Source organism: Antennarius striatus, chromosome 10 (assembly GCF_040054535.1).
Source record: "Antennarius striatus isolate MH-2024 chromosome 10, ASM4005453v1, whole genome shotgun sequence".
NCBI classification, from domain to species: Eukaryota; Metazoa; Chordata; class Actinopteri; order Lophiiformes; family Antennariidae; genus Antennarius; species Antennarius striatus.
In genome coordinates this window covers 21229585-21248702 of record NC_090785.1, presented here as the reverse complement: position 1 = coordinate 21248702, position 19118 = coordinate 21229585, and the positions used below count along the sequence as shown (strand labels likewise).

At 44.5% G+C, this 19118-nt stretch overlaps 1 protein-coding gene across 3 annotated transcripts; it reads left to right on the top strand.

Moving 5' to 3' along the window:
• The first annotated feature begins 9728 nt into the window (after positions 1 to 9728).
• cfap96 (cilia and flagella associated protein 96) lies at positions 9729 to 18962 on the top strand. Of its 3 annotated transcripts, none has more exons than XM_068325638.1 (9): positions 9729 to 10017; positions 13563 to 14110; positions 14457 to 14556; positions 15040 to 15259; positions 15562 to 15699; positions 15991 to 16066; positions 16470 to 16655; positions 16738 to 16901; positions 18112 to 18962. In XM_068325638.1, the coding sequence occupies exons 3-9, from the start codon at positions 14457 to 14459 to the stop codon at positions 18164 to 18166; spliced, it is 939 nt and encodes a 312-aa protein (XP_068181739.1). In that variant the 5' UTR covers positions 9729 to 10017; positions 13563 to 14110; the 3' UTR covers positions 18167 to 18962. The 3 variants fall into 3 exon arrangements, with proteins under 3 accessions (XP_068181739.1, XP_068181740.1, XP_068181738.1); XM_068325639.1 differs by lacking the exon at positions 13563 to 14110 and adding an exon at positions 10389 to 10432; XM_068325637.1 differs by lacking the exon at positions 13563 to 14110.
• The last annotated feature ends 156 nt before the right edge of the window (positions 18963 to 19118 follow it).

Below are 19118 nucleotides of genomic sequence, written 5' to 3'. Positions count from 1 at the left end.
AATTTGTTTTATGTGCGAATTAAAGGTTCTTGAGAGCGGTGCTGGTGGACAAGGCAAAGCCATCTAGGTTGATCACATTGGGGGAAAAAAACAATTCTGCGATGTTTTGGGCCAAAAACCATTACTTCACTTTTATTGCAGGAAGTTCTTGGTCATCCAGGATTTAATGTCCTTAAAATGGCGGATTTTGAATGAACTTGAACTGACTGAGCTGACTGGGATAGTTGAATGTCATCTGCATAGCAGTGGAGATCTATATAGTGTCTCCTAATATCGCCAAAGGAAAGCATATAAAGCTTGAGCAAAAGAGTTTCAAGCGACGAACCCTGCAGAACACCATATCTAACTTTTGGGTACTTTGTGAGTTGATTGATCATGACCCTGTGTAAATAGAGATAACTATGACTTCAGTCAGTTAAGAGTCAGTTAAGATCCTTAAACGCTAATTCCAGCCACTTTATCATCATCTAACAATGTATTGTGTCAAAGCCTGCACTAAGATCCAATAAAAGAAGCACAGTGATAACTCTGCTATCAGATGTTATTAAAAAAATCATTTGTGAGTTTCACATTTGTGAGTCTCTGTGCTGTGCTGAGCTCTCAATCCTGAAATAAATTATTGTCTTGCAAAAACACACTGACAGAAGGTCAAAAATACATCTAGAGCAGTGGTTCTTAACCTTGTTGGAGGTACTGAACCCTGTCGGTTTCATATGCTCACTCAACGAACCCTTCTTTAGTAAAAAGAAAAAAAGATAAAAATGTTTTTTTTCAAATTTAAGATTAAGTATATGTTTTACTGTAGTATTTAATGAATTGTGTGTTAATGTCACCTTTTTCAAAGAACAAAACCAAGACAGTGCATGAACTTACATGAAATGACCTAGCTGTATAACTTCTGCTGTTGTTATTGAGACCAGTTCAGATATGCGTGGCTTCACCCTGACAAGTGCTACTCTGATGTCATTTTCACACCAAAGTCTGTTTCTTTTGTTTTCCATCAGCTTAAGGAAGTGTTCCTTTATTTTTGCCAGTGCCAGACTAGAGTTGCTTAACTTGACATTGCAAATCATGCAGAACGCTGACTCCCATCATGTTCCGTTATGCTGAGACTGAGGCTGAAGAGGTTGATGATATGACGACACGGGTAAATCTGTGAAGAACATACAGTAACAGCATGGATGAAGTCAAATCGATCACGCAAGGGACCAAAATTCAAGATGCAGAGTCTGACAAATCTGACAAATGTATTTTATATTAATAGAACAGTCAAGTAACTAAAATATTTAATTTACAAGTTTGACATGGAGCTATGCATCTGACCTCTAACCTCTGACTATGAGTAAGACTGTCATCCATGACATGTATGTGCAATAGCGCACGTCTTCAACCACAGATTGATACACTCAGGCACATCTATACCCAAATCCACACACAGCCACACACACACACACACACACACACACACACACACACACACACACACACACACACACACACACACACACACACACACACACACACATTGACTCAAATGATGTCGGTGGCTGGTGTCGCTGGGCAGATAATGGTGAGGGGATAGGTCAGGAGCTTTACTGCGGGGTTTGAGTGTTAAGAGGTTCAGTGGGGGGGGGCACTTTGGCTGATTGGTTAAGGTCTCAGGGGAGGGGAGAGGCACAAAGAGATGATATCATACCATCAGAAGGAGAGCGTAGGAAACTAAGCAAAGGGTGAAGGTCAACGGGTCACTCAGGAGAGTCCAGACCTCCGTCCAGGTCCAGTAGTCGTCCGTCTGTTCAGGTTGGGTCAGTCCAGCACAGGAGTGTGTGGCGGGAGGTTCATCACCACCTGTAAGGTGTGAAGGAGGTCCTAGACGTCTGGACATTTTTACACAATGCTTTTAACAAACAAATAAAACATGCAAGAAGTAGTGGGCCCACTCCTGTTTGTTCTGTTGTGTTAATCACTCGCTGAATTCAGTCACTCACAAAGATCATTTAGTGCATGTGATCAGGTAAAAACATTCACTAGTCACTGGTGTGAAAATAACCTGGTTCACCGTTGTTCCAAACCTTCCTCGTCTGTGGTTGATGATCTCTAACTGTGGGTCTGAGGTATCCAGAACCTTAGGAGCAGCTCTTTAACCCTTCCCTGACCTTCTTCCTCATTTCAACAGCAGCGTTACACGACTGAGAATGACTTGATGATGTCACTGAACAGGGTCTCGTCCAGTCACGAGCAGAGAGTCGTGTGAGTGGTGCAGTTTGACCATTCGTTTGTAAGGACGCAAATACCTTAACACAGGTGAACCTCTTCATTTTACTTCATGTTAACTCAGATTGTCGTGTTAGATTCTGTTTAGAGGGTCCAACACAGTTCAGTGAAACACACACAGACAGGATCAGGAGCAGGTGTGAAATGTGGAGGTGTGTCTTCAATGCTCTGCTAGTTTATTTCGTATCACCACCTTGCTTTTGTTACTTCTCTTTCTTTGCTTTTCCTGCTAATATTAAATTAGACTTCAAATGCTTGCAAGATACTGTCGCTGTCTTTTTGCTTCTGCTCGACAGGTGGGGAACAAGTATAGAAGACAGGAAATCCGAGGGCCTGGAAATCATCCCCCCACTTCAGCAACTACAGTACAATTTGGACTGCAAATTATATCAGAGGCCTGTACCATAAAGCTGGATGAACCTAGCTGGACTTCCTCTTACTTATCTGGCTTCACTTACCGAGACATCCACCCTCTGGATTTTCGGTACCATAAAGCCGGCTATCAACTCACTAATTCAATCCAGGCCTGTCCAGTCTAGATCTGTGCACACTTACATAAAAAGGGTGGAGGTTGCTGCATGCGACCAATCGCAAACATGCAACAAAGCGGCCCTAGCCGCATATGTCACAACAGGGGAGCAAATAATAATAATTAATAAATACGAGCAATACAAATCAATAATCCAGGCAAAAAGCAACACAGTTGCAGCTGCCAAACGGCGCAAGGATCGCTGGCACAAAACCGCCGACTGTGTCAATGCGGAAGTTAGTGCCATTATAATATTACTTCCCCACTATGACTGCAGTTGTATATCTGACTACAGTAACATCTGTGTGTTCCATAAATGTATGTGTGTACGACATTTTTCGTTATGGCATGTGATTGTAGCCCCCGCGACTTTATGAATAGCTCTACATACTGTGTTCTTCAGAGGTTTTCAGCATCACCAACAGAATACATAAAAGTACCTATGAATGACTGAATCAATACATGATTTACTTAAACAAATAACTGATTAATGGCATTTTATCTGTGGCTTGCTTGTAACCCATCCAACGAGGGATTTAAGGACATCATAATTATTAGGAACATCACTAAGAAATATATTAACTGTGGCAAAAAACCTCAGTGCAATGCACACTGTCTGCGGGACTGTCAGCGCGTGGTTGGGGTGCGTTCCATTACTGACGTAAGGCTCCAGCAGCTGACAGATGTAATGTAACCCCTCTCCCCAAAACCTCTACCTTTCGTACAGTGATTGTTCAGGCAAATTGAACGAATTACAGCGATCTCTAAATATTCTCTCACGCCTGAGCGCTCTTCGCACAAGCCGTGCACCAAGATCCACCGGGTTCTCATAAAACAGACAGCTCATTTTCCAAGAGAACTGATTGGTCAGTAGGTGGGGCTGTTATACCTGCTGAGCTCTTATCCTGAACTTATCCTGCTCCAGAGCAGGTTAGGTGTTCAGCATAGGTTACAGCGACAACGTAGCCTGATAGAAAGTCAGCCATCTTTATGGTACCGAAAAGCCAGGGTTAAGCCTGAAGTTATCTCACTAAGCCGTAATCCAGCTTTATGGTACAGGCCTCTGGCCTATCTGCCACTCTCTCTCTCTGTGTCTCTCTTTTTTCCATTCCCTGTCTCTATCGCCACTGTATTTCCTTTCCCACCCAACTGATCAAGGACGATGTCCACCCTCCAGAGTCTGGGTCCTGCCTGGAGTTTCTTCCTGAATGAAGGAGTTTTTCCTCGCCAGTCGCTTAAGCTTGCTCTGGAGGGTTCTGTTGGGTTTGTCTCTCTGTTAAAGAGCTTGTCTGCTGATGTGATGGATGGATGGATGGATGGATGGATGGATGGACGGACGGACGGATGGACGGACAGACAGACAGACAGACAGATAGATTAATCCCGGAGGAAATTGTATATATCCACTGCTCAGGCATTACATAATGAAGAAATACTGGATAAACACCAGGAGAAAAAGAAACACTGAACACAGGACATACCACAAGACATACACTACACTAACAGAGACATGCAGCACTAACAGGACATATACTAAACTCAAACTAAAATATAAACAGTACAAAATGAAATAAAATAAAATAACATAAATACATTTAAAAAGTGCAAGTGAAAATTAGCAGGAGGCCCACATGGTGGGTAAGGTACACCCTTCTTACATTGTAAGGCATCACTATCTAATATCACAACATCACAACACCTTGGCCCCACTACACTGCAGCACAGGCTGATATCTCCTCCCCTCCATTCAACCACGTGCTGACCTCGTCACCTCCTCCCTAACACCACCCCCCGCTCCTCCTGAGAGAGTCATTGTACTCCCTGATGGCACGGGGCACGAAGGAGGACCTCAGCCTCTCTGTGGAGGTGCTGTGTGACAGCCGTCTGCCGCTGAAGGTGCTTCTCTGGTGGGAGAAGGTGGTGTGGAGGGGGTGGCTGGTGTTGTTCTTGATGACCCTGACTTTAGACATGGTCCTGCTCTGCTGCTCTCCAGAAGCATATCCACAGAGTCCAGGCTCAGCCCGACCACTGAGCCCGCTCTACAGATGAGTCTGTTAAGACGGTCTATATCTCTTTTCCTGGCCCCCCCACCCCAACACACAATGGCGTATGACAACACACTGGAGACTACAGACTGATAGAACATGAGAAGGAGCTCAGGACAGATGATGAAGGAGGCCAGCCTCCTCAGGAAGTACATCCTGCTCTACCCCTTCTTGTACACCCAGTCCGAGTTGAGTGACCAGTCCAGTCTGCTGTCAAGCTGCATGCAGTCCCAGGTACTTATAGTTTCCTACCACCTCCACCTCACTGCCCTCGATCATCATTGGCTGTGGAGAGGGAGGTGCCCGCCTGAAATCCAGCACCATCTCCTTCATCTTGGTGACGTTGAGCTGGTTCTGTTGGCACCACTCCACAAAGTCAGCCACCAATGTCCTGTACTTCCCCTCATCACCCTCCATCACGCTCCTGGATACATGCCATAAATCTGTATGTGGCATGTATCTGAGTTGTGCTTGAAGTCCGTGTGTAGAGGGTGAATTGAATGGGGGAGAGCACGGTCCCCTGTTGCACCCCCGTGCTGCTGGTCACCATAGAAGACAAACAGTCCCCCATACGGACGTACTAGGGTCTGCCTGTTGGGTAGTCCGTAATCCAGCTCACGAGGTAGGGGTCCACAGCCGTGGAGGTCAGTTTATCCTGCAAGAGCTGGGGCTGGATTGTGTTGAAGGTGCTCGAAAAGTCAAAGAAGAACACCCTGACGGCACAGCCCCCAGTGTCCAGGTAGGATAGCACACTGTGGAGGAGGTACAAGACAGCGTCATCAACCCCAACCATGGCCTGATAGGAGAACTGGAGAGGGTCCATAGCACCCTGCACCAGTGGACGCATGAGCTCCAGGACCAGTCACTCTAGAATCTTCATTACGTGGGATGTAAGAGCGACCGGTCGGTGGTCGTTGAGCTCAGTAGGGCGTCCTTTCTTGGGTACAGGGACGATGCAGGAGGTCTTCCACAGTGACAGGACCCTCCCCAGCCACAGATTAAGGTTGAACAATCGCTGCAGGGGGTTCCCTAGGTCCGAAGGACAGGCTCAGAGGAGTCTTGAGGAGACCTTATCCAGTCTAGCTGCCTTATAGAGACGGAGCCTCCTCAGCGTTGTCATCACCAGGTCTGCAGTGATAACGGTTTCAGTCATGGTGGGAGCAGGAGGTCATGGCGAGGTTGGAAGTCCAGTGGTTGAGGTGGGGCCATTGAGCTTCGCAGCTCTTGGAGTGGGCTCGGTTGGAGTGGCAGGGGTGGAAGGTGAAGACCCACAGGAGGAGGGAGCATCAGAAGAGCGGTCTGTAGGGCCAGGAGAGGCCTGTAGGCCAGGAGAGGCCCGGGACGAGGAGCCGGGAGTGGTGGGGGAGCTGAACCGATTGAAAAAGCTGTTTAGTTCATTCGCTCGTTCACTATTCCCCTCCACAGTGCTGCGCCCTTTCCCGTGTCCGCTGATGGTTCTCATCCCATTCCAGAACTCCCGCACCTGGTTGCGCCCAAGCTGCTTCTCCAGCTTCCTCCCGTACGCCTCCTTGGCCTCCCTCAGGCAGAGTCTCACTTCCTGCTGGGCCTTCCTCATCACCTCCTCATTCTTGCTCCTGAACGACCGCTTCTTCATGTTCAGGACAGCCTTGACTTCCTTTGTTACCCATGGTTTGTTGTTGGGGTGACAGATTAAGCGCTATATAAATAAAGATTGATTGATTGATTGATTGATTGATTGATTGATTGATTGATTGATTGATTGATTGATTGATTGATTGATTGATTGATTGATTGATTGATTGATTTCAGCTTCATTCTGGATGTCAGAGTTTTGTTCACGCAGATATTGTCACTGTATTTCTTTTCTTTCCAAAGCAGTTACAAATCAGATCATCCCTTCAGAACCTCCTGGTCCACCTTTGTCCCCTGCAGCTGAGCAGTGAAGGGTCCTTGAGATGATGTGGAACTAATCAGTGATATTCCATCGGCGTATGAATGGGATGGTGGAAGGTTGTCACTCCTGATGAGGAGATAGAACCTAACATGAGGACCCCTGAGTCTGTGGGAATGTTTGTGAGTGGGTGAATGCTGGCTTGTGAACCATCTTCTACACCTGGCCTCAGCAGACACAATGTGAAAATGGATTGTAAAACTCATTGTGTGCATATAAATATAGAATATACTAGATAATTCATCTGTTATTGTCAACTGCTTAGAAACTACCTCGATCTGTTTTAAATAACTGGAGGCACATATCAAATATTTTATTATCTTCATTATGCTGTAAATCTAATCCCGCTCACAGTTGCTATGGAATTTCTGAACACAAAGCACATCCCCTTTAATATACAGAACAAATCATAAAGAAGAAGTGTCTGCCTCAGCTTTACTACGTTGGATGAGTGGAGAAATCCCCCGTGATTTATTAGGAAGTAAAAAGATGTTGTGGAGTGGAGGAAGACAGCGATCCCTCCTCATCCCTCCCTTTGTCTTGTGGATGTGGACAGAGATGAAGCCCATATAGATGAATGAAACAGGAGGGTTTGGGTTCTCTGGTGCTGAAGGTCCAGCCTGGAGCCAACATCCCCTCTCCTTGATTCTGTACTTGTTTATCATTGGTGGCGGTTTTTCAAATGTATTTGTTGGAAATTAACATAAACATTTCCCTATCATTATCTATATATCACATATATTAACCCAAAAAGGTTTGGATACAATGGAAAATTTAATAAAAATACCATGTAATGGAAATCACTGAAAGCTTATGCACAGAAAATAAGCCAAAGACAACATTTTGAATGTTTTAAAAACTTTTTAAACAGTGTCCAGTTCCTTGTGTGTCTATCAGCTCTTCTATTAACAACACTCTGGAAGCTTTAGGGAACCGTGGAAATCAACCGCCATCATTTTAAAGTGGAATGTTGTGCCATTGTTTCCTGTTGGAGGATGTCAGCTGCTCCAGACTTCAGGCCCTGCTGTGACGTCTTTGACCTTTATAATGGTACAAACACCGCAGAGCCATTGTTGTAACAACTGCAGTGTGGTTCATTGTGTTGCTGGACTAAGCAAGGTCTTCCTGAAAAAGACATTGTCTTCCTGGAAGCGTGTGTTGCTCTAGAACCTGAATATATTGTTAACATTAATGGAGCCGTTACCATTGAGAACGTAATTCATGAGCACTGCTGGAACACAATGCTGCCTGTTGTCAATGCAGTGATGTCACTACAGAATCCTCTCTGTTTTTAATGCAATGATGTCACTACATAATCCTGTCTGTTTTAATGCAATGATGTCACAGAAATGTGTCTTTTAATGCAGTGATGTCACTAAAAAAATAAATGTATAAATAATCAATATTTATTCTGCCTCTGATTGACTGGTTTGGTGGGGGGGGGGCTTAAGCCCTGAAACACTGCAGCATGGCTCTCTGGTATTTCAGTTTCCCACCTATGAATTTCATTAGAAGAACATTACAGGATGTAAATAAGGTCTGAGGGTCAAGTTTGTTTAAGTTAGTTTGAATAAACACCTTTAAACTTCACTACAAATACACACACTCATCTCAATGGTTTGAACAGGCTGTGGATTTAAACTCTTCCACTACACTTTACCAGTCTGTGTGCCAAAGATGTGGGAAGCTGTCTGCTGTCCATCCAGTCAGGTGGAGGCCTGCGTACTTTAGCTCCGTCATGCCGTAGTTTCATTAGAGATCCATTTTAAAGGACTTCTAATTGGGTCAGCAGCTGCACAAGACAATGCATTTAACTAATGGAAAAGATAGGGTGAAGAGTGAAGATAAGAGGTTAGAAGTCATTCCAGGACAAGGATTACGGAAAGAATGTGTGTGTAGGTAGCGGTCATCCAGGTTGAGGTAAATCAAGATGAGCAAAAAGAAAAGGAATCAACTGGACTTGCTTGAGGTTGGTTGAAGATGTTTCATCTCTCATCCAAGAGGATTCTTCAGATCTGAACTTCAGGGAATTGAGTTGTAAGCATCACCTTCTCTGTCAAAAAAACAGAGAAGGGATAATGGTAGAGCCTATGAGCCTCAAGTCTGACCAGTTGAACACTCATGTTTAACAAAAACATGAAAAGACATGAGACATTTAATTTTCTATGCCGGCTACAATGTGGAAGATGAAGATGATGAAGACGTCCTAATCTGGCTTCAGGACCATGGATAAGGGCCGATCATGCCAACATAGCAAGAGGATTTCATAGCATGGGATGTTTATGTTACGTTTTACAGTCCATAAAACGTTTCCTCCTTCTTTTCTCCACATCTCTATGAACTGGTGAGTGGCAAACGAACCCACAACGTATCCATGTTCATAGAGACGTTCACCAACATGGAGACTGAAGACAATTCAGGTCAGGTTGAAAATTAGAGCAGCTATGTAGACTATAGACTACCTGTCAGAAAACTCTGGTACTACCTGCTGTTAGTTCACATTTATTCATTATTGACGGGTTGTCCTCCTGTAGGAACTAAATGACATAAGAACCAGTTTTGGCCGGGTCAGGTTTCTTCCTGGAAGCATTAACGGACGCTAACGCTGAACTCTGAATGTTTTGCTATTTGATCTTAACTATGGGTGGAGTTAACTGAGAAACTTAACATAATTAAACAGTCATCAAACAGGGGTGTGTCTGACATTTGATGAGCAGGAAATAACATCAGCGCCTCATTCACGTCAGTGTGGTGGAATACCCCAGTGGATTAAAGCTTCCCTTAGCCTCTACACCCCCCAGGAGAAAATTCATTCAGCAGAGACAGAGATGTAAAAAACCACAGGGGGGATGACACCCCCCATCCCCCCAGCAAATCACATCCTGCTTTTAAGGCTGTGCTGAACTCCTTCAGTGACTGATAGTAATTCTTTGTGAAACTGGCTGACAGAGTGACAGAGACACGCTCCTCTGCTGCTCTAGCTCACAGGCACCAGGAATCAGAATTGAACCTCTCACCCTGTGCTCCATATCCTCTGCCCACATTGGTCATTTGTTGGTTTGTTAACATGAAGAGAAACCTGGATGCATTTCCTCCAGACTTGATGGAAGGAATGGGAATGGACTTGGACTGTTTGATGATCAGTCAACAGGACATCTCTGCAGGTTATAATGGCTTTTAAAACATGCTGTAGGAACGTACTGCTAAGAACAGAGACCAGGCTACTGTGTTTGAAGGTAAGCCCTCTCTTTGCCCTGTGATTTAATGACTTGTGAGACAGGGAACCTCACACGTCATTCACGTCATTTCACCAGTTTCCCACCTTATGCTGAAACAAACCCCATCACAGCTGTGTGTGGGGGGGGGTTCCATTATAATTAGATTTAAGCTTCTGGAAGATGTTTGGTTGATACTGTCGTTTGTCTTGTTCTCTATGTTGTGCCGTGTTTGGAACACAGAGAGAGAAATCAAATCAAATCAATTCACAATCAAATCAAATTAATTCACAATCAAATCAAATCACAATCAAATCACAATCAAATCCGAAGTCTAGTGTTGGTTGGGCCTCACTTACATGTCACCTTCACACACACACCTTTCTCATCAGTCCTGCTGACCAGTGAACCTACTCCAGGATGCTAAGCTGAGCAGGTCAGTGTCATGTTCTTGAAGAAGAAGTCCTTTATTAATCCCTCAGTGGGAACCCCCACACACACACTCACACACACATACACGGAGGGCCTGTAAACATGTAGATTAAGGGAGCCACGTAGCAGCGCTGTCACAGGGTTACTTCAGTAGGAAGCCTGACTGATGCTCTTCTCACATGTTCTCCTTTTTGTCAGTGAAATAATATGTGATCACCTCAAAGTCATGGTGTTTTGGGCCCTGACAGAACTGAGGGCTCTGTTGGAATGCAGTCTTCTGTGGTGTGTGAGGGCGGAGGAGGAAGAGGCTTGCACCACTCCCTGTGTAATAGGCCTTGTGTTAGCCAGACCATAAAAATTATCTCTTTGATTAATAGCTGATGGGATGGGATTTCCTTCCACCAATCACAGGAATATTGGAAAAATGCTGCACCACTGACTATATACCAGCTTCGAAAACCACAGCTGCATGAGAAGGACAGTAAGGTGCATGAACTAAAGGTGTAGCATGAGCCCAGAACCAGGTGGGACCACCACACCCTCCCTCATGTCGGTAACTGTCCTTCAATCAAGAACCAGCTTCTTCTTCCACTCATTCCGATTCAAACTGAATTCAAACTGTTAAAGGAATACAGTAAACCCACGTCACTACAACCAGTGTCCTTTCTTGATCTGTCTTTCCCTATGGATGTCTCACTTTCATTACATATCTGCTTTGATTTGTCTCTCCAACTCCCTTCTTCTGCCTCTTCTCCTGTTACCTCTCTATCCTTGCATCATAATGCCTTGACAATCCTCCTTGTTGTTATTTTGCAATGGATTGGTCAGTTGTTGCCTTCCTCTATTTCCAGGACAAGCCTGCCACCTTGTGGCCATAAATGCTTCTACATGTTCTCTACTGTTGACAGTATGGAATTATTTTCATGGGGAAAAAATGAATGTTTCAAATTGTAAATCTCTGACTTTTCACCTGAGGAAATATTGTAGTAGCCCTGCATGTGTGGTGTAGCTAACATTAATGTAAATGTATTTCAGTCCACCATAAATTAAACTTGAGACCACAACTCACCATTTCACTGTTCTAACTGACTTGTGCCACCCAATCGATCCAATTAAATCTTGTTGAACTGTAGGACTTCAGAGGCAGCTGACAGGTTCAGGCAGGCCAGGCGTACTGCAACCTGAATAGCCGCGGGGGCAAAAACTCGGGTCAGGGAGGAGTTCGGGGACGTCATGGAGGAGAAATTTTGGCAAACCATTCAGAATCTCGGGAGGAGATCTGGAGGGAGTCTGGTTTGGGGGCCAAAGGATTTCTTCTCTGCTTTTTGCAGACTATGTTGTCTTGTTGGCCTCATCAAACCTGGCCCTTCAGTGTGCACTGGGACAGTTTTCAGCTGAGTGTGATGCGTGTGGGATGAGGATCAGTACCTCTAAATCCGAGGACGTGGTTCTCGACCGGAAGAGGGTGGTCTTCCGTCTTCAGGTCGGTAGAGTCTTTGTCACAAGTGGAGGAGTTTAAGTATCTTGGGGTCTTGTTCACAAGAAAAGCTCTTCACTGTAAGGCTCTGTCTTACATTGAAGTGTGTCACCCTCCCAGGGCCCTTCAATCCGAGGATGCAGGATTTCTGGTGACCCGTTGGGTTTTTAAGAGTCGAACAAGAGGCAGAAGCTTCAGCTATCTGGCCCCTTTACTCTGGAACGATCTCCCAGCCTCGGTCCTGTGGGCAGACTCCCTTAGCTTATTTAAGAGTCGACTAAAAACCCTCCTGTTTGATAGAGCTTACAATTAGAAATGACACACTCCACTAGATATGCTGCTATAGGCCTCGGCTACTAAGGGTATTTTCCCCCGTCTCTTCCGTTAAATGGAGAAACTCTGGAGCTTCTGTCACTTATCTTTTTTTTTTAATCTTTCTATGCTTTTACAACAACACCTGCCACCCCCTACACACCACCTTCTCCCAGCAGAGAAGCACCTTCAGCGGCAGACTGCTGTCACACAGCGCCTCCACAGAGAGGCTGAGGTCCTCCTTCGTGCCCCGTGCCATCAGGGGGTACAATGACTCTCTCAGGAGGAGCGGGGGGGAGGTGGCGAGGTCAGCACGGGGTTGAATGGATTTAATTTAATTTAATTTTATACTGTTTATATATATATATATATATATATATATATATATATATATATATATATATATATATATATATATATATATATATTTATACTGTTTATATTTTAAATTAATACTGTTTATATTTTAGTTATAGTTTAGTATATAAGTCCTGTTAGTGCTGCATGTGTCTGTCTGTTAGTGTAATGTATGTCTTGTGGTATGTCCTGTGATGTCAGTGTTTCTTTTTCTCCTGGTGTTTATCCAGTATTATTTGTTATGTAATGCCTGAGCAGTGGATATATACAATTTCCTCCGGGATAATAAAGTATCTATCTATCTATCTATCTATCTATCTATCTATCTATCTATCTATCTATCTATCTATCTATCTATCTATCTATCTATCTATCTATCTATCTATCTATCTATCTATCTATCTATCTATCTATCTATCTATCTATCTATCTATCTATCTATCTGTTATGATTTACTACTACTGTTAGATCACATTCTTTCTTTGCAAGTTACGGCCGCTGTCTTTGTACTTCTGTTCAACAGGTGGGAAACACCTGTCAGACAGACAGGAAGTCCAGATCCTGCCCCCACTTCAGCAACAGCTCAATATGGACATGAAAATTCAATCTGGCCTATCTGCCACTCTCTCTCTCTGTCTCTCTCTCTTCCTTGACCTATCTCTATCCCCAGTGTATTTCTTTTTCCCAACCAACAGGTCAAGGCAGATGACCGCCCTCCAGAGCCTGGGTCCTGCCCGGAGTTTCTTCCTCAATGAGGGCGTTTTTTCCCCGCCATCGTTGCTTATGCTTGCTCTGGAGGGCCCTGTTGGCTCTCTGTCTGTTAAGCGCTTTGAAATATCTCTAGATGTAAAAGTTGATTGACTGATTGAAGTAAGTTAAGGATGGAAAGTGAGATTGACAGAGATTGGTGCAGCTTCTGCAGTGATGTAGTCGTTGTATAAGTCTGTCGTGGTGACCTGATTATAACACGAAGCTCTCGTTTTACCAGTCAATCTACGTTCCTACTCTCACCTATGGTCATGAGCTTTGGGTCATGACCAAAAAGACAGGATCCAGGATACAAGTGGATGAAATTAATTTCCTGCGTAGAGTGGCTGGACACACCTTTAGAGGTAAGGTGAGGAGTTCAGTCACCAGGGAGGAGCTCGGAGTAGGGCCGCTGCTCCTCCACCTCGAGCGGAGCCAGCTGCAGTGGCTCAAGCATCTGTTCAGGATGCCTCCTGGACACCTCCCTGGGGAGGAACATTAGGAACCTACATGGGAACAGATGATGAGAACCTAAAGAAAGTCCTGCTTCTACCGCCAGGGGAGGCAAAGGAACACTTCATCCACTCATCCCTGTGACACCTACAGGGTGCCTTTGGGATTACATGTCATCTTCAATTGAGCAACCTCTAGTTCTGCTTTTAATTTGAAGGTACCCTTGCTTACTCACAGGAAGTTTACTTCCTCTTCTCCACGGCAACCAACCTGTGTACACAGACACAGAGACGGTCAACACCTGAGCACAGTACAGTCACATATACTAGGTCAAGGGTAAGGCTGTCTGTCTGCCTGTCTGTCTGTCTGTCTGTCTGTTTATCAATCTGTCTGTCTCTCTATCTGTGTGTTTGTTTGCCTGCCTGCCTGTCTTTTTACCTGTCTATCTGTCTGTGTGTCTGTCTGTCTATCGATCTGTGTATCTATCATCTGTCCTTCTGGCAACCATCATCCACCCTCTGTGTGTGTGTGTGTGTGTGTGTGTGTGTGTGTGTGTGTGTGTGTGTGTGTGTGTGTGTGTGTGTGTGTGTGTGTGTGTGTGTGTGTGTGTGTGTGTGTGTGTGTGTGTGTGTGTGTGTGTGTGTGTGTGTGTGTGTGTGTGTGCGTGTGTGTGTGTTCGTAGATGGTGTTTGGTGAGGGGAAGTCGGACCTGGAACGTCTGGGTGTGTTTCAGGAGATGAGCTACATCTCAGTGGGGGACATATATAACCCATCCTCCAGCCGTACGTATCAGGTTATTGATCAGATCAGGTTATTGATCAGATCAGGTAATTGATCAGAACCTCCAAACACACACTTATGCCATTTAGTGGTTGTTTTCTGATCACCATGAACACATTCTGATTGTTTTTTTTACATCTACACTAAATAGACAGATGGACCACACAGCTAATCAATAGGTTTGATGGGTCCAGAATGTTCCTTAATGATTCTTTACCATGATACATGATTTGATCTTCTAACTCCATGGATAATGTCTGTGATGACATCAGCATCAGATGGAGCACACGTCAGAGTCACGTCCTGATCCTGATCCAGAACATTTACATTTGTAGGATCACAGGAAGTTCATGACTGATGTAACGGATAACGATGATACATTGCTTTTAAAGGACTGACGGAATGTTGTTCCTGTCCTGTATTTGTTATTCATTATGTGTGACAGCTGTCATTATGTGTGACTGATGTTTTCCTCACAAAACCAGGTGCGATCCATGAATCAGCCTATCGTAGCCGTCAGATGCAGGCAGGCGTGGCCAAACAGCGATGCGCTCTGCAGAGTGGCTTCTTTGAGAAGTCCTTCAAACGGATTTTTGAACACGAGGCACTGAGTGATCCGGTGAGACTGGCCCGACAGAGCGGCCTCCAGCAAGCCAAGAAGAACCTGAGCAAGGCCTTCCTGCCCTGCAGCAGGGGCAAGAAACCGTGAGCCAGCACAGGAGCAGACACACAACCGTTAGATACACCAACAAACACACAAAAGCTCACACACAATAACACATACACAGTAACACATACATAATGAAGAAATGGCAGGTGCTGTGTTATGACAAACATATGAAGAGAAGCACACAAAGACACACACAAATATCAATAAAACCCAGAGGGTTTAAGTTTAAGCTCCTGACTTTTGGTGCAATGAAAGGCATTCAGTTTTAAAGACATCATGTTCTTGACGAAATTAAAGCACTCTTTGTTCTCATTGATTGTTTTTTGTCTGCCCCCAGCTCAGGTTCAGGTAGTTACTTTGGGACTCTGTCAGGACCAGTGGAGGCCATGAGTCCACTGCGAGTGGCCCAAACCGCTCATCGCTCCATTGGACGCAACATCATGACCTCACCTCCCAAGAAAGGCAGCGGCTACAGGTTTACGGCAGCAATGTCCTCTGAAATAGTTCAAGCATTTAAAACAAATAGTTCACATATTTCAAAGTGTATTTCGTTATGTGACTCTTGAGATACGTCAGCAATGGAGGATTTAGACAACTTGTGTTTGATCTGTGTTTTAGGTGGTTTCACAAAGGACAAATCTACCAATATAGTGTTACATAACAGCTAAGTTTACTGTTGAATCTTTTTTGACTACACATGATGGAAGCCAAACCTTCACAGTGTTATCTGATGTAGCTGAGGTCATAGCGGTGTTCTGTCCTGCAGCTATCCCAACGTTACGCTGTCCAGAGTAGAGCTGTACGTTCCAGAGCCCTACGACAGAGCCAGGGAAGTACTGAAGGTGCACGTCTCCTTTTACACAAACACAACGACGCTTAGGGAACCATGGTAACAGTTCTTTTCATACTGCGTTGATGACATTTGTATATCTTGTTTTTAGTATATTACTGGTCTAGACTATAGCACAACAACAGCTCAGATGATGAAAATAGACGATCTAAAAAAGTCTTTCCTAAATGTTGTAGAATTGCTTGCATTAAACCGTTATGCAGCACATGGACAACAATATGAAACCCAGTACATGGATTAAGATTGAGTCAATTTTACTATTGTTCATCAAATCAGGTCAGAACAAGCCAGGGACCATGAGAGGATCACCTGAAAGATTCTTTTGTCAACTTGTGTGTGTGTGTGTGTGTGTGTGTGTGTGTGTCTGTGTGTGTCTGTGTGTGTGTTTTCTGTAGAAGGAAGCAACCATCCATCGCTCCAAGTTCAGAGATGGTCCCTTCAAGCTCAATCTTCACCCTAGAGACTATTTCCAAAGTAATCCTTTCCGAAGTGACAAGCCACTCCCACCTGTCCAGAAGCCCCTCCCACCTACACATAAAGTCAGTCCAGTTCCCTTCAAGCCCTCGTCTCCAAGTAAAAAGGTGCCTACCCCTCCGGCTGCCGGCTTGGTGTTCCAGGGAATGCTTTGACAGTCTGTGCTCTTGTGAATGTGTTCTGTGACAGACGGGAGGAATGAAGGCGGGGACGTTTGAAACCTACCCCTCACATTCTGCTGACCCATACATCATTCGTCGGTCTAAACCAACCAATCAAGAGCCAGTCTTCCATCCTGCACCGGGTCCTAAGAGCACACCTGTCAAGAGTATCCTCACTGTCAACGTTAACAGGTCATTCCCATAACTGTTGCTGATCCTCAAGCAGCAGCACAACGACAAGATGGTTAATATTTATTTGCTACCAAGAGGGTTTTAACTACGTCCATTCTGTTTGCATGTGTAAACACAGGACACACACAAGACGACACAGCAGTTTTTCTCGCAGGGAGACGTATCCGGACCAAAAAAACCTTCGGTTACAGACGTCCACACGAAAACACACAAAAAATTTTACTTCGGCCGACGTTTTCAAAAACTTCTGTTGTTGTCTTGACGCTTGACAAAATGATGCCTCGGTCACATGAGTACCTTCTTCAAGGGGCCACTCCGGCCGCTATACATACAATACATTACAAAACTACTAAACTAGCAGAACCAACAAAAAACAAGGATGGTGTGATGTTACGAGGACGCTGCTAATGAAGTTGATACAAGCAGAAGAATCATACTTTTTTATCCCGAAACAGGAAATTCTCTTTACATTCACCAAATACAGTTAGACATGCACATACAGTATATATGTTGTATACAGGCTCCTGAACAAACACCCAACACACTAGAGGCATGCAGGCGTTCAATTAATATCTATATAGGGAGAGGCAGAGTGAAGGGTCGCGTGAGGGATCACACCCCAATTGAGCAGCTTGTGGGGGAGATGGCGCCTTTCTCAAGGGCACCTCGGCAGTGGGAGCGGGAATCGAACCGCCGATGGCTGGGCGATGTCTGGTCTTCAAGACGTCTGCTCTACCGCTGAGCCACTGCTGCCCCCAACAGGATTCATAATTTTAAAAAAAGTTTTCTGCTGGTCGTATCATTCTATTTTGTTGTATTTATCCACCACACCTTAAAGGACGGCCCATGGAGTAAAACAGGGTGGGATTATGACGCTACATAACCAGGATGGCAGCTATTGAGGTTGAAGACACTGATCAGTGTTGAAGTATTTGATTGTCACAAAGCACACATTAATTTCCTCCAGACCCAACCAAACGATTTCTCTGGAGGCAGATTAGAAAACAGTGTGTTCTCGTGTGAAGGATGATAAAACACAGATTCATTAATTTATTGCAATTATTTCAGAATTAGCACAAAATGAATGTTGAATTTCTCACCACGGTCCATCAGTTTGTCCTTGTAAGTTCAGCTTCTGAAGGTAAATGGTCAAAAGCGGCTTAATAATCTGTAACTATGTTGATTTGAGAAATATTTTTCCTCATTTCAGGTGTGTGAACTCTGCAAACTACACCTCAGTCGTTCCAACCGTGATGGCCGCCTGATCACGACCAGACACATCCTGCTGGTTGAATGTTTCAGCTGCTGTCGGTCAGGCGTTGTGTTACTTGCATTACTCTCTCAGCCATATTTCTACTGTTGTAATTCTGACATTTACTGTTGGTAATTTTAAACAGATTTTGCTGGCAGATTTTTGAAGAATTTTTTCAACCAGGACCAGATTTATTGTCTTCTACTTACCTTACTACTTACCTTACTGTTACCACGAGGAGCGGGCTTAGATCCGAGCAGGAAGATTAGTTTTCTATGTTTTTTACGTATTTTCTATGTAAAACAGTCACCTGCCACCCCCCAAGACCCTACCCCACATCACAAAACTGGTCAACCTGTGGCTCAAGCCACGCATTCGACAAACTGAAAGTGTAAATGTGTGATGTGTCATCAAGTATACAGTAACCCCACCAGCCACAGACACAAATCAGAGCAGCGTGTCAGTATGAGGCAGACGAGGAACACAGTCATGGGTTGGCTTCAGTAAGTCCTTTATATGGTGATCGAGACGCGTCTCCAGGAAGGACGCTTACTGCTAAGAAGGAAGAAAGGAAGGAAGAAGTTCTGATGAGACAAGCAAGAATTCTCTGCAGGGATGGAACACACTTAGAGCCTGAAGTGTCGACAGGACTGGAACCCGTGTTCACCACTTCTCAACAGGGTAACATGATATTCCCTGGTGTTTTCATGATTTTGTTGAAATTATTGAAAAATGATGTGTTTATGAATGCTATTGTAAACTAAATAAATAACTAAAGATTCATTCATTCATTATTTTCTATTACTGGTGCGTTGTGGGTTGCTGGAGCCTGTCCCACCTAAAACTGCTGAGGCCAACCTGTACAAATCTGACAACCACTGTCTGCTTAAACAGGAAATAGTCATGACCCGTGTCCCCAACTGTTTTCAACAGAGCCTCCATCAAACAGCCTCCAGTTATTCCAC

What these genes read in the sequence shown, in the direction of transcription:
- cfap96 (XM_068325637.1), top strand. Translation starts at nt 9,952, where the DNA reads ATGGCTTTTAAAACATGCTGTAGGAACGTACTGCTAAGAACAGAGACC. An exon ending in CCAGGCTACTGTGTTTGAAG is followed by an intron (nt 10,018 to 14,456) that starts GTAAGCCCTCTC and finishes GTGTGTTCGTAG; the next exon opens with ATGGTGTTTGGTGAGGGGAA. An exon ending in CTCACTGTCAACGTTAACAG is followed by an intron (nt 16,902 to 18,111) that starts GTCATTCCCATA and finishes TCCTCATTTCAG; the next exon opens with GTGTGTGAACTCTGCAAACT.